The 12,644-nt window shown below is 42.6% G+C and overlaps 1 protein-coding gene across 3 annotated transcripts in view; it reads right to left on the reverse strand.

Moving 5' to 3' along the window:
* Window positions 1–12,644, reverse strand: part of wwox (WW domain containing oxidoreductase) — a 127,751-nt gene that overhangs the window by 75,078 nt on the left and 40,029 nt on the right. For all 3 annotated transcript variants that reach the window (XR_011694090.1, XM_071501552.1, XM_071501559.1), the window contains exons 7-8: window positions 11,489–11,674; window positions 8,268–8,532 (exon numbers count right to left, since the gene is read on the reverse strand). Coding sequence is in view for 2 of the 3 variants with exons in the window: in XM_071501552.1 (XP_071357653.1) it covers window positions 8,268–8,532; window positions 11,489–11,674 (451 nt within the window). In the remaining variant the exon portion in view is untranslated. The remainder of the gene's footprint in view (window positions 1–8,267; window positions 8,533–11,488; window positions 11,675–12,644) is intronic.

A 12,644-nucleotide genomic window follows, 5' to 3' on the forward strand; every position in this document is an offset into this window, starting at 1 on the left:
ACAGAATATTTGAAGACAACACCTTGATCTCTGCTGGTAGACGTTTTCACTTCTTTTTTGTTTACAAACAAAACCATTAATTGATTAATTAAATAATTATTTTTTTCAGCATTGATTAATTTACTGGAGCCCTGATGCCATACTCTCACTGTGTGTGTGCTGTATATGTAGACTAACATGGAAAATCTGGAGATGAGTTTGTGATGCTGTGGCCACACAATTTATCTCGTCCTTACTGATGTTACCGCAGAGTGTCAACATAATTTTTTTTTTTTGTGTCTCTGTGTGTGTGTGTGTGTGTGTGTGTGTGTGTGTGTGTGCACGTGCAGCCCTATCACAGAGAGGTCTGTGATAGGGGCCTCTCCATCTTTGAAATGAATTAGCGTGTGGTGCCTTATTGAGTGAGGTGCAGTGTTTAAGTGAAACTGATGAGAGATGTGTGAGCGGTGAGGACTGGACTATAAGTATGTGGCTGGGGTCACAGGTTAATCCCTATTGATTTACGTCGTTTACCCGTCTGCATATAGCCACACAGGAAGACAAGGAAGGAGAGGCCTACTCTACCAGCTATCACAGAGCACAAATGCAGGATAAAAATCACTGCTCACACACACCTACACCTTCACATATATATTCACACACACACACACACACACACACATACACACACGCACACACATACACAAACACTCTGTTACCTGATGCTAAGTAGGGTAAGGACAAGAAAATTAAGTATCATTTAATCTCTAAATAGGCAGTTAAAGACCTTCTGCTTAGGAAGATTGCAGACCATGACCTCCTAATAATCATGACCTCCTCAGAATCGATGAAAGATGTAAGATGAGTGATGTACACACGAGCGTATTATCATGAGCAAAAATCTATTTATCAAGATGTTCATGTGTTTTCTGCAAAACTGGCTTAACACATGAACATGCAGCCACATCTGTCAGTGCGGTAAGAGATTTGAACGCTACTTTCAAACTGTGAAATCACAGCAACTCCCATCAGAACAACAGACCACACCAGAGTGTGTTTGATGAGAAACCCAAATAACACCCAGACTCGGCTGTATGTATAAACAAGCTCTTCACAATTTCACCCCAGAGGAGGAAAGGTGAAATATTACATTAATATGAACAACTATTAATAATAACCCCCCCCCCCCACCTCTTACCCCATCACTCCTTCTCTCTCCATCTCTATCTCACTCTCTCTCCCTCTCTCTCTCTCTCTCTCTCTCTCTCTCTCTCTAATCCTATCATGCGGGCAATAAGTGTATGCACCATGAGCACATTTAATTTCTGCGGTTGGTTTTCAGCGAGCCCAGAGGTGAGCCTTAATAAGGATCAATGGCACTTTATCTGGGACAGCACCCACTTCACAGCATGCAAATTACACAGCAACCCTTAAAAAAAGAAATGGATTTAATTAAAAAATGTAGAACCACAGGCTCTGGAAATTCAATTAAAGGATTTATGCAAAGGTTGGCTAGCTTTTTGTGTTGCAGTTCCTGCTTATATAATGAGCTTTTCATATTAAAAATCAATAGGTAATCTGGGCTAGGGGATCGGCTGCTTATGTACATTTTTGAAATCAATTTGAAAAATAGTCCATCAGCGCTGTGTCACAACAAAGAAGGGAGGGAGCGGTGTGTGTGTGTTTGTGTGTGTCCAGTTGGGGGGGGGGCAGGAAGGCAGGAGAAGTGAACTGTTGAGGAAGGGGTGATAGGTTACATCTTTCTCCTCTCTGAGGGTCACAGGAATATAAGCTCTGAAGTTCTAAAGGTAAGAGAGTTGGAGGGTGAAGGAGGCAATGTGGAAGAGTAGAGGGTAAGTGAGTAAGGATGTCTCTCTGGTCAGGTCAGTTTCTGGCTCTTTGGCCTGTTCTGATCCCTTCTATTAGAGAGAGAGTCCCTGGGCGATGGGGGTCTAGCTGGCTCTGACCTGTGGCTCTGGAGTAATTTAGCCCAGCCCTTACTCAGACTCAGCCCAGACTCAGACAACCGCGGCTGGGGAGACGTCCTAATGGCCTCCCTGAGGTGTCTGGAGCTGGAGGAGCAGGGAGGATGTGGTTTAAGGCCTTTAAGTAATGTTTCTCCACAAACAAAACTCAGTCTATAATAGAAAGATACAGTATATTATAAAGAGGTAAAGGCAAAACAAACATGCACTGTACAAAAAATATAGAAAAGGTAATATTATAAACAAGATGACACTGTTTTGTAGCGTTAAACAGCAGAAAAATTCAATTTTAAAATGTTTGATTCTTAAAAATGACTTTGTTCTTTAACTTCATCCTTTTTCAAAAGGGATATTGTTCCTGCCTCCTTCACACTCATGTTGTATAACTGTATGTACGCAGGAGGGGTGAATGACTGACTGCATACAGTAGCAGACTGTCAGCATTTGATTGGTTCTTTATTGATCGAGACACGCTCTCCATCACATCAACTCATCCACAATAAACCATTTACACAGTTTTCCTGTGCAGTGGACCACATCACCAGACCTCAGGCCATCTCTGTTCACCCACTGTGTGTGTGTGTGTGCCAGTGTGTGTGTTAGTGTGTGTGTGTGTGTGTGTGTGTGTGTGTGTGTGTGTGTGTGTGTGTGTTTTTAATGAAATGGTATCTCCGTGGACAATAATCCCAGTAACAGGATTGGGCAGGAACACACATGTCAATACAGCCAAATGGGATTGTATGCTTTTATCTATCGCCACACCAACACGTCTTTCTCTCCCTACGTCTCTCTCTCTCCCTCTCCCATAGTTCAGCAGCACAGCAGGGAATGTCTGGCAGGAATATCACATTCATTATATCTAGTTCCTCAAAAATGATCTAAAACATGGCCTCTTAAGGAAGTCAGTGCATCATCAGAGCTTCATTTTGAGTATGTGAACTTCATACCAATTGATATAATGTGTAATATTCTGTCTACACCACTGAGGAGAAACCTACACACTGTCTCCAGTCAGACTGGAGCTGACCCCCCCCTGTGTAGCTCCTAATCATCCAAGAGGACTCTATTACAAGGGCCTGGCAGCTCATCTAACCCTACAGAGGAGAAGGGGGGCTGGAAGGTTGACTGGGACCTCTGCTCCTCTTTCTTTCCACATGGTTGAGCACCACACACACTACACTGGAGCACAGACACAGGTTGTCTGGGTGTACAGCAGAGCCAGTGTAGCTGTGTGCTACACCAGATAGCAGATAGAGCACCTGACCTCACGTCTGTCTGCAAGAGTGAAACTGATAAAGAAGACTCAAGTACCCGTGGCTGTTGCGTTTACATTAAGCACCAATCACACCAGCCCACTGTACGTCTGTTATATGGTAATGCTGACGTCTTCATCGCAGGATCTGTCTCTGAGGTTCACCCCCAAGGAGCAGCAGAGAGCTCCTGGTCACAGCAGGCAAGGCTCAGCAGAGGAGGCACTAGCAGTCCCACTACTCCTGACTGAACAACCATTTCTCTCATACAGCCCTGACTGCTGGTGCCTGGTCAAAAGTTCAGCCTGTGCATATGTAAAAAGGTGGCCTGGTGCCCGAGGCAGGATCCTGGGTAAAATAATCATGCTAAAACACTAAGAAGCATGGGACAAGGCGAGAGCGCTGATGAAACCGCCCCCCGGGGGGACTGAAGTGTCTGATTGGACCAGTGGAGCCTCTTAGGCCCATGCCCATAACAACCCCCTCCCCTCTTTCTACCCATTATAGTGGATGATGAGGTACTGGAGCCACTGCCCACACTGATCTCCATGTAGCTCTGCACTGTCTGTGCCTATAGTTAAGGTATAGATTTGATGAGTATAGGCTGAGCCCAGCTGCTCAGAGCCTGAGGGTACACTGATCTTGAGGGAGCAATCAGTCAGTCAACAAAATGTCACAGGGTCAGCGTTACAGCGTGACAAGACGGTGACAACTTCACAAAGGTTACAGCCCAACTAATAACTGCAACAGTCACTGAAATTCGTTATGTGATTTTTAAACGTGTGCCCAGCTGGAGTTTTGGTTCAAAGAGTATCATCTAATTTTAACTTTTACAGCATGTACATGATCTTGAAAGGCCTGAAAATCTCACTATCCTACATCAAATAAATCAATCAAAATCTCTGTCAATCAAATTTCTGAGCATTAAATTGCGGCAACTAAATTGCAGAACTATGATAAAAGCTGCCTTTTGCCTTTCTCGCTCTCTCTTAGTTTCTCTCATACTCACACACCACTGCAGGCCAGATCATTCAAAACTGATAATCACACCAAAGGACACAGGGAAAACTCCCACTCTAAACACGCTGAATTAAAGAAACAGGAGTTACAGGCCTGGTCGCACAATCTCTGATAAGTAGATCAAGGCATGGGGAGGGGAACATGATGTTAGTGAGAGATAGTTTGGCTGATTAAAATGTCATGGCTCTTTATAGATGCCTTTCTCAACTCAGCAAAATGAAATCAGCTCTCTACATCAATAGCAGAGTGGGCCGTGCAGCCTGCTAATAGAGAAGTTTCTTCCCCTTAAGTAGAATCCACAACACAAAGAATGCAAATATAGGAAGTTAAAAAAAAATGTTTTGGTAATATGCGAACAAAATACAGTATCAAAAGATAAAAGTGGAGTGTAAAAGTGAAGTGCTGATAAAAAATAAGAGAGCATGAAGTACATTTAATGACAGAGGAAGGCATGAACAGGATTGGATGACCAAGAACAGAGTGCATGGCCTGACGTGACATTTCCTCGCCTTTACTACAACAATCAAATTAAAGATTTAGGACCACATGTAGCTCCAGGTGTTTCAGTAGTCTCCATGTTGTGAATTCACGTGTGTGCTTGTCCGTGTGTGTCTCTACTCGTGTAGGGCAACTGTATATCACTCCACCTGTGCTCCTATAAATCAAACCTGTGGTTATTTGCGCAAGAACACACACGGGGGCTTTGTGATTGTTTTTCGGAGTCGACATTCTGCTTATGTTTGCATCCCAGAACAATCTCCATGGATCCCGCAAGCGTGCGCAAGCAATTAAAGCGATACCATCTTCATATCCCTGCAACCAATAAGTGAAATTATATCACTGTTTTATTAAGCCCTTAATGTGGGGGCAGAAGGAGTGAAGAGTGGGATTTTAAAGAGGATACACTTTTAGGGGTCTTATCAACCCCAGATTTAAATAAGAGCAAATGCTCAGCTTAAGGGTGTGCCTGTGTATCTGTGTGTCTGTGTGTGGCCTTTATCAGACATGAGTTTTAGCTAATCGCTGTGTCAGCACACCAGAATTTAATTACTAGCTCTACCTTTGTCCTTTAATATTTACTAACATCTACACTACGTTTAATTAACCAAGTGTAGAAAAGCCATTGCCCCATTCTGGAGGAGAAACCGCTCTGCGAATTGCATCTGCATGCTCAAATCCAAAACATTCAAACCCTTCCCTTAGACACACAAAGAACATAGAGGTGTCATCCACTCTAGGGTATACTTCCAAATCATCTGATTAAAAAGCATGTTTAACAAATTTTGCTCCAGCTAAAGTTGACCCAAACCAGATGTGAGGAAGACAGAAAGTGATGAGAAAGAACTAAGAGAAATGTAAGAGAAAGTAAAGAGAGGGTGGAAAAAAAAGTGTTTTGTGACAGAAATAGTCAAATTGAGGAAATGTTCAGCTTGGCATTTTGTGAAAGGTGCTGAGGAGCAGTTCCTCTCATCTCTCATCCTATGTCAGAGGGAGGAGAGACAAATGACGGCCTGAGGCCTTGTGTCTGTCAAACATGATGGATCAGAATAACGCTTCACTAAAACTCCACCACGCTGCCTTTCAACACATCACATTTTCCCTTCAGTGCAAACACTAAATTGATAAACTATGAAGAGTAGCTAATGGAAAGATGTAATAGTCAAACTAAAGCATATATTAGGAGGATATGGAGCCTAAAGGGCAGAGTGCTGCTATCCATTGAGAAGTCTTACAGAGCAGAGGACACAATAGAAATGAAGATAAATCACAGTGCTGGATTTTATCGTTCATATCCAAAGTGTGTGAGGACATTAACCTCAGGCACCTAACATCACCTCATGAGCACACACAAGTGCTATGGACGCTCTCTCACACATACGTACAGGTCATGCAGTCATTTGCTGTTCACCAACATGATGGTGAATGTAGATGTATCACATGCACCACAGTTGTCACTCTGAGCTGTATTATGGAGGTTACTGGCACAGTGTCACACCCTGAGAGGAAACTTTAAATCTGCTTATGTCTTTTAATATCATCACTTCTTATAGACAGCAATACATTAATTCCTTGGACATAACTTTAATGCAAACACTGTATAATAGAACTTCTGTGTGGAGTTCAAAATGCTTCATTAACTTCAGTAGATTCATATCCAAATCTGGGTGAAAATTCTTAGGGCTGTGGTGAAATTGATAAAAAGGTTGATTTTTGCAAATCGCCAGTGCGCACTGGAGGTCACAGACTAATGAAGCCACCAGAAATGACATGACCTGCAGAAAGCAAAAAGAGATGCAGTTGTGAATCACCAAAGATGGCACATTCCACTCTTCAACTACAAAATACACACTATAGCAATGGCCCCGACACCCCATATACCCACTGTAACACCCAGAAGACATGGTCATAAGCTTTCTCTAAGTCCATCAAAAACAGAATAGACAACCTCCAGTGAATCAGTCATACCCTCCTTTCTAACTGAGCTGAGCAGTAACTGGAGGACACCATTCAGTCCACTCCCCCAGCAAGATGGGAAAGGCTCCATGTTCCTTAGAGTTCCACCAATGAACAATCTCCCAAGCTATGGTTAACAGCTCTCCTCCCTGCTGAAAGCGGCTTGAGCCAGACATACTGCTGCAATCAGGTGATATAGCTCCAAAGCTGATCATCAGGCTTTGTCCGAGGGTCTGGAACCAGCTACACTAATGAACTAGGTTAGACTCAAACATGGTGTGCATTAAGGACAGCCTGTAACTGGCACAGAAGTCGAATCAGGCAGGCTGTTCATCCCAATCACCCCTCCACAGAGATTTCTCCAACACTGCCCATGTGAGCACTGACGTCCTCCAACACGACGACAGTAGAGTCCCCAGGCCTTGCTCACGACTACAAGCACTGTTCGGTGTACAGACATAAAAGACAGTCATGGCCCTCCTCTCTATAAAACACAGACACACAGAGGTAACATTCTCAATCTGTGAGGAAAACTCCAAACCAATGCTGCCCTACCGGGCTACAGGCCCTACACAGTAGTTTGGCTCCAGAGCCAGCATTGTAGACGTGAGCCCAGGTGTATGTATCTGACATAACTGTATCTCTGCACAAGCTTCAGCTCTTTCCCACCAGAGACTGACATTCCAAGACCCTAACGTGGAAATAGTTTGCCAATGGAGACCCTTTCAGGATCTCTTGACACAAAAACACAATAACAACCACCACCATTACGACCAAGTGTCAGTTCTTTGAGGGGATCTTTTTTTTTTTTTTTTGCTCTTATAAACAGCTAAAAACCACAGGTCGCTGCAACACAGCACCTGGTCTCCTCTAAAAGACAGCCTGACAGGACATAATGTCTTTACTGTATACCTGCTCTCAGACAGGTCTTTGCAAAACAAGATTGAGTCAGCCTGCTAATATAACTCAGAACTTAGATAATGCATCTGAAAGTATCTGGTAATAGGTTCTCCTGATGGGAAAGGAGTATATGGTAAAAACATATTTGACAGAGAGCTTATTATCTTAGTACTCTAGAGTGCATGACTGCACGGGATAAGAGACTTGAGTTTGCGCAGTGCATTTACTGTAACCTAATAGTCGAAGTACACAGGATCTGGAATATCGCCTACCCTGGTGAAAGGATAGGGGAACACACTCTCAGAGTTAAATAAACAGTGACAAGAGGAAGAGGAAGACAAACCACAGAGTATCTCTCTATCTTTGAAACCCAGACTCTCCATGAGCCCTCAGCACTCATCGGATCAACCCCTCTCCATCCTTTTCCTCTAACTCTCCATGAGCGTGCCAAGACAAATATAAAGACAGAGTAAAGAACACAGAGTTTGTACTATAGAGTTGTGAATTCACTGACTTGCTTCCTATGTAGAAAATTATAACTAGCTACAGATCTACTCTGACAAAATTAGGAAGTAGGTAGTACTTCAGGTAGTATAAAGTGTTCTTCATTCAGGTCAGTCTACATGTTGTGCAGTCACAAGCTTCTATAACACCTTTTCAAACTTGTTTTTTCACTTACCATAGACTTGGTGAAAGGTCTGGCCAGCGTGAAGAGAAAGGTCATTAGCCACCAGCTCCGGTGGATTGAGGTGTACATCATGTTCCCAGGATGCACTGCGTTGGAGGTGACACCGTGAGATGAGAGGCGGCGGTGGAGCTCATTGCTGAAGAGGATGTTGCAGAGTTTGGCCCGATTGTAAGCCAGCATGGACCAATACTGCTTCTTCGGGGGGGACAGCAGGGCTAAGTCCACCTTGCCACATGAGTCTAACAGGTCTGTGAACCTGAAACATAGTCCATATCAAGAGTGTGAATGTGTGTCTGTGTGTGTGTCTGCCTGTGTGTAGGCTTTCTACCAGCAGATGTGTGTTGCTGGCTGCATACAAATCAAAGACATGACATGATGTTCTTTAATTGCCTCCGACAGAGCTGTTAAACTCCAGATGTTTGACAAGGCCCCTTAAACATTACACTACTCGTTGTGTTATTATGCAGTCACACAATAACAACACAACACACGGACACGAAAACTACACTCCCTGTGTGTTGTGTGTGTTGTGTGTGTGTGTGTGTGTGTGTGTGTGTGTGTGTGTGTGTGAGTGAGAGAGCGATAGGCTCCAAACCAGCGGAACACATCCTACATATTAATCCAGTCATTAGAAAACAACCAATCAAAATGTCACCTGGTTTCCTTGTTGTGATTTTACAAGCTCGCTGCCTCTTGTTTACTGTCGCCTTCCGCAACATCCTTGCTTGGCTAAATTACAACATCTGCAGGCTTTTCATTTCATGTGCTGCAACTTCATAACTACTTTAGCAAGTAGAGGTTGATAAATCAATTGCCTGAGCACCAAATGTACCCTTTTTCCAAACATGTTCACTTGTTATAGTCAAGTTACATTTGAAGGAGGTTTTACAGTGATAATACAATCAATGAATTACCCTGCCAGATGGTCTGCACAATTTTGCATAATAAAATATAAAGATTTTAAGTAACGAAAATATCTTGTCTGTACATAAAAGTATGGAGCCAAAGCTGCAGCTTAGATCTATCAGAGGTAATTACATTAAGGATCAGATCAGACCAGATCTGATACAGGACTAGGGCAAAGTAAACCTGTCTTGGGCCAATTCCACAGTAAGCCCCTATGGTGGAAACTGATAAAGTTTCCAGCCATTACCCGTGTGTCCATCTCTCCCACTCCTGTCCCTTATAGGTCAATACTTTACCAGCGGACAGGGGGCTTAGGGAATACAATATACTGCCAGGTCAGGGGTCACACATGCTTGTGAGGGGAGTCTAAGTGAATAAACGGGAAATCAGCGGAAACTGAAAATAACACAAACACAAAAGGGAACAACTTCAAAAGACGTAATATAGGCCTGGAATGAGGTGGACAGAATGGAAGATGTAATATGAGATATTGTCTATTTTCGCTCTTTCTTCTCCTCCCTCTAGTCTGTGTCAGTGTGTAACTGACTCTCTCTGGTCCTGCCTAAGCTCTCTTTGAAGGGGTTAAAGCCACTGCTGCTTGCAGAGGAGAGAAGGAAAGGTGAATTTATGTGTTGGGGAGACAGAAAAGGAGAGAGGGAGCTGAAGAGAATACCCGACCATTTCTGGCCTTCAAATATGTGTAAATGGTACACATTTTGCCTGTTCCAACAGCAGCCTGACAGTTTGTACACCATCAAAACTTATGTGAACACACTGTTCTTACTGTGTAGGAAAGTCTTGCATCAATCAAACTCTGTCAATACTTACTTCATGACATGCTTTCTTTCGATAAGATTTCCCTTACTCTCTCTTCCTCCTACTTTTCCTACAGCATGTAACAGCAGTATGACCCAGAGCGAATCTGGGCGTTAAACCATCCCCTCCGCTGCTCCTGTCCTCTCATGCATGGCAGTCTGTATAACATAACTCATATGAGGGCCCCTGTAATAGTGCTGCTGTTTGATCTGCTAGAATAACTCTGCGTATGTTCTCCTTGTCTCAGGTCACTCTGCAGAGCTCCAATCAATCACTCTGCTTGGTTGTCTGACTGAATGAAGCTAGGATCAATGTCGCACACACTCACACATACTGACTCTGAAACACATGGCTCAGGGCTTGGGCTCACAGATCCCTGCAAGACATCACGCTTGTCTGCTGAATGACAGGAAAAACAGAGGCCTATGGAGCAGAGTTGTTTAACAAAAAGATAGACTTGAAAAACAAAGAGATGGCAGAAAGAGGGAAAGGAAGGCGGAAAGGGGCTGAGTCAGGGGGTCACACAGAAAGGAGCAGATACTTGATCAAAGTAAATTTTAGCTGATAAGTCCATCCATCATGTTGATGATACGTTTAATTCATAGTGACAGCGTGCGGAGGGAAATGAGTTTTCAGTGAGTGAGGCTGTCATGTTTGACAATACGCATTAAGTCTGATCTATCAGTTTGTGGCGAAAACTAGCCAGTGTAGCAGCTACAGTATAACAGCTTGACTGCAGCTGAAGAGTTGTTGGATTAGACAGAGTAGTTTCAGGAGCAATTATGTGCCCACAGTGTTGGAAGGTCTATGAGCACAAGGTGTAATCAAAATGTGAACTTGTTATCAAATCAAAGCAGTATATGTGAAACTGTACTATCAAGAAAACTGAAGATGCCAGGATAGTGTGGTGCTGTAGCTTAACTATAAAAAAAACACAGTGTTTGCTGTGTTGATGGACCGCACTAATTGTCTGGAGGCTTAACTAGGTTAAGGGATGTCTAATTAAGAATTTCATAATAAAATCAGTAATATTTTAGATAGTGTCAAGTCAAGTCAATTTTATTTTTATAACCAATAATCACACATCACTATCACACATACATGTTGTTATTTTTAATATTACATTTTACATTTTGCTATTTCTTCTACTAACCCAGAGTCAGCCAGTTGAGTTTGTCTTGAACAATTTTACCACAGTTTTGCTCAATTCCTGTGTGTCTATATTTTCCAGGGGCAGCTTATCTTAAATATAGGGAAACATTATATATAGATGTGATAAACTGGAAAAAGATATGTTGTCTTAATAAGGATTAATTAGGATGATAAGCATTCGATCTAAAGTGCACGGCTCATTATTATTCATTATATTATTACTTACTGAAACAGCTAAATCCAATCCAAAGTAAACCGTAATTTTTCTAGTCCTCTCTTCAGACCATGCAGATATATTGATACTAAACTTGTCAAGCTGCCTAGTTTATTATCTTTACCTGTGAGACTCTGAAGACACAACCACAACACGGGCCGGGGCCGAGCGACGCAGAACGTCCTGTAGGCACTGGACAAGGAGGAAGTGACCTAGATGGCAGATCTGGAAGGTGGACTCCAGGCCGTCCTCAGTCAGGCTCCAGGGTTGAGTGCACACTGCTGCATTACACACCAGAATGTGCAAGGGCCTACAGTGGCAGGAAGGCAGAAAAAGAATGGATGTAAGGTCAGAGGTCATTCAATGTGCTTAACAGAAATAAAAAAAGCATAAAAAATAGAATTTAAAAACAGTATAAAACATCATGCATTCAGCTATTTACTTTTTCAAGGCACAAACAAAAAGAGTCAATGGGACCAAAATCATTTGGTGAAAGAGCCAAAATAAATCTGCGTGTCGACTGCATAGATATGATAAGCCACCTTGTGCTCTTGGAAGATATGGCTAAGAGGGAGCATATACAGGTTGAACAGATGGGGCCCAAGAATGGATCCTTGTGGGACTCCATAGTGGTTTTCACTGTTTCTTGATTGCCAATAGAAATAAAAGAACCCCTGCCTTTTAAGTAGGTCCTGAACAATGTGAGGACTGTTCCTGAGACTACAACTCAGTTTTCTTATTTGTCTAGCAGTACTTTATGATCAACAGTAGCAAAAGCTGCACTAAGATCTAGCAACACCAGGACAGTTATTTTATCTGAGTCTGTATTTAGGTGAATCATTTAGTAGCTTTATGCGGGCGCTTTCAGTACTGTGATGTTGACAAAAATCTTTTCGAAGTTGTCATAGTTATTTATGTTCAAGTAGTTATTGATTTGGTGAAAAACAACTTTCTCAATAACTCTGCCTATGAATGGAAGGTTTGAGACAGGCCTGTAATGACAAAGTTCAGAGGCATCACTGCTGGACTGGGTAGAACTAAGGCGTTCTCTAATGTTTTCAATTTTCTGATGGAAAAAGAAGCAAACTCATTACACTTTTTTTAGCCAATATAAACTCTCGAGGTAACTGTGTTGGGGGATTTGTTCATTTATCCATAGTGACCAAAGGTGCACAAGTGTTGTTAATATTCCCATTAATGATGTTAGAGAAATAAGATTGTCTAGCCCTACATAACTCAGAGTTAAAAATACAGAGTCTCTCTTTAAAAGTCATTTTGAT

The sequence above is a fragment of the Trachinotus anak genome, unplaced genomic scaffold (genome assembly GCF_046630095.1).
Source record: "Trachinotus anak isolate AG129_WGS33_773 ecotype Australia unplaced genomic scaffold, CSIRO_AGI_Tana_v1 ptg000002l, whole genome shotgun sequence".
Taxonomy (NCBI): domain Eukaryota; kingdom Metazoa; phylum Chordata; class Actinopteri; order Carangiformes; family Carangidae; genus Trachinotus; species Trachinotus anak.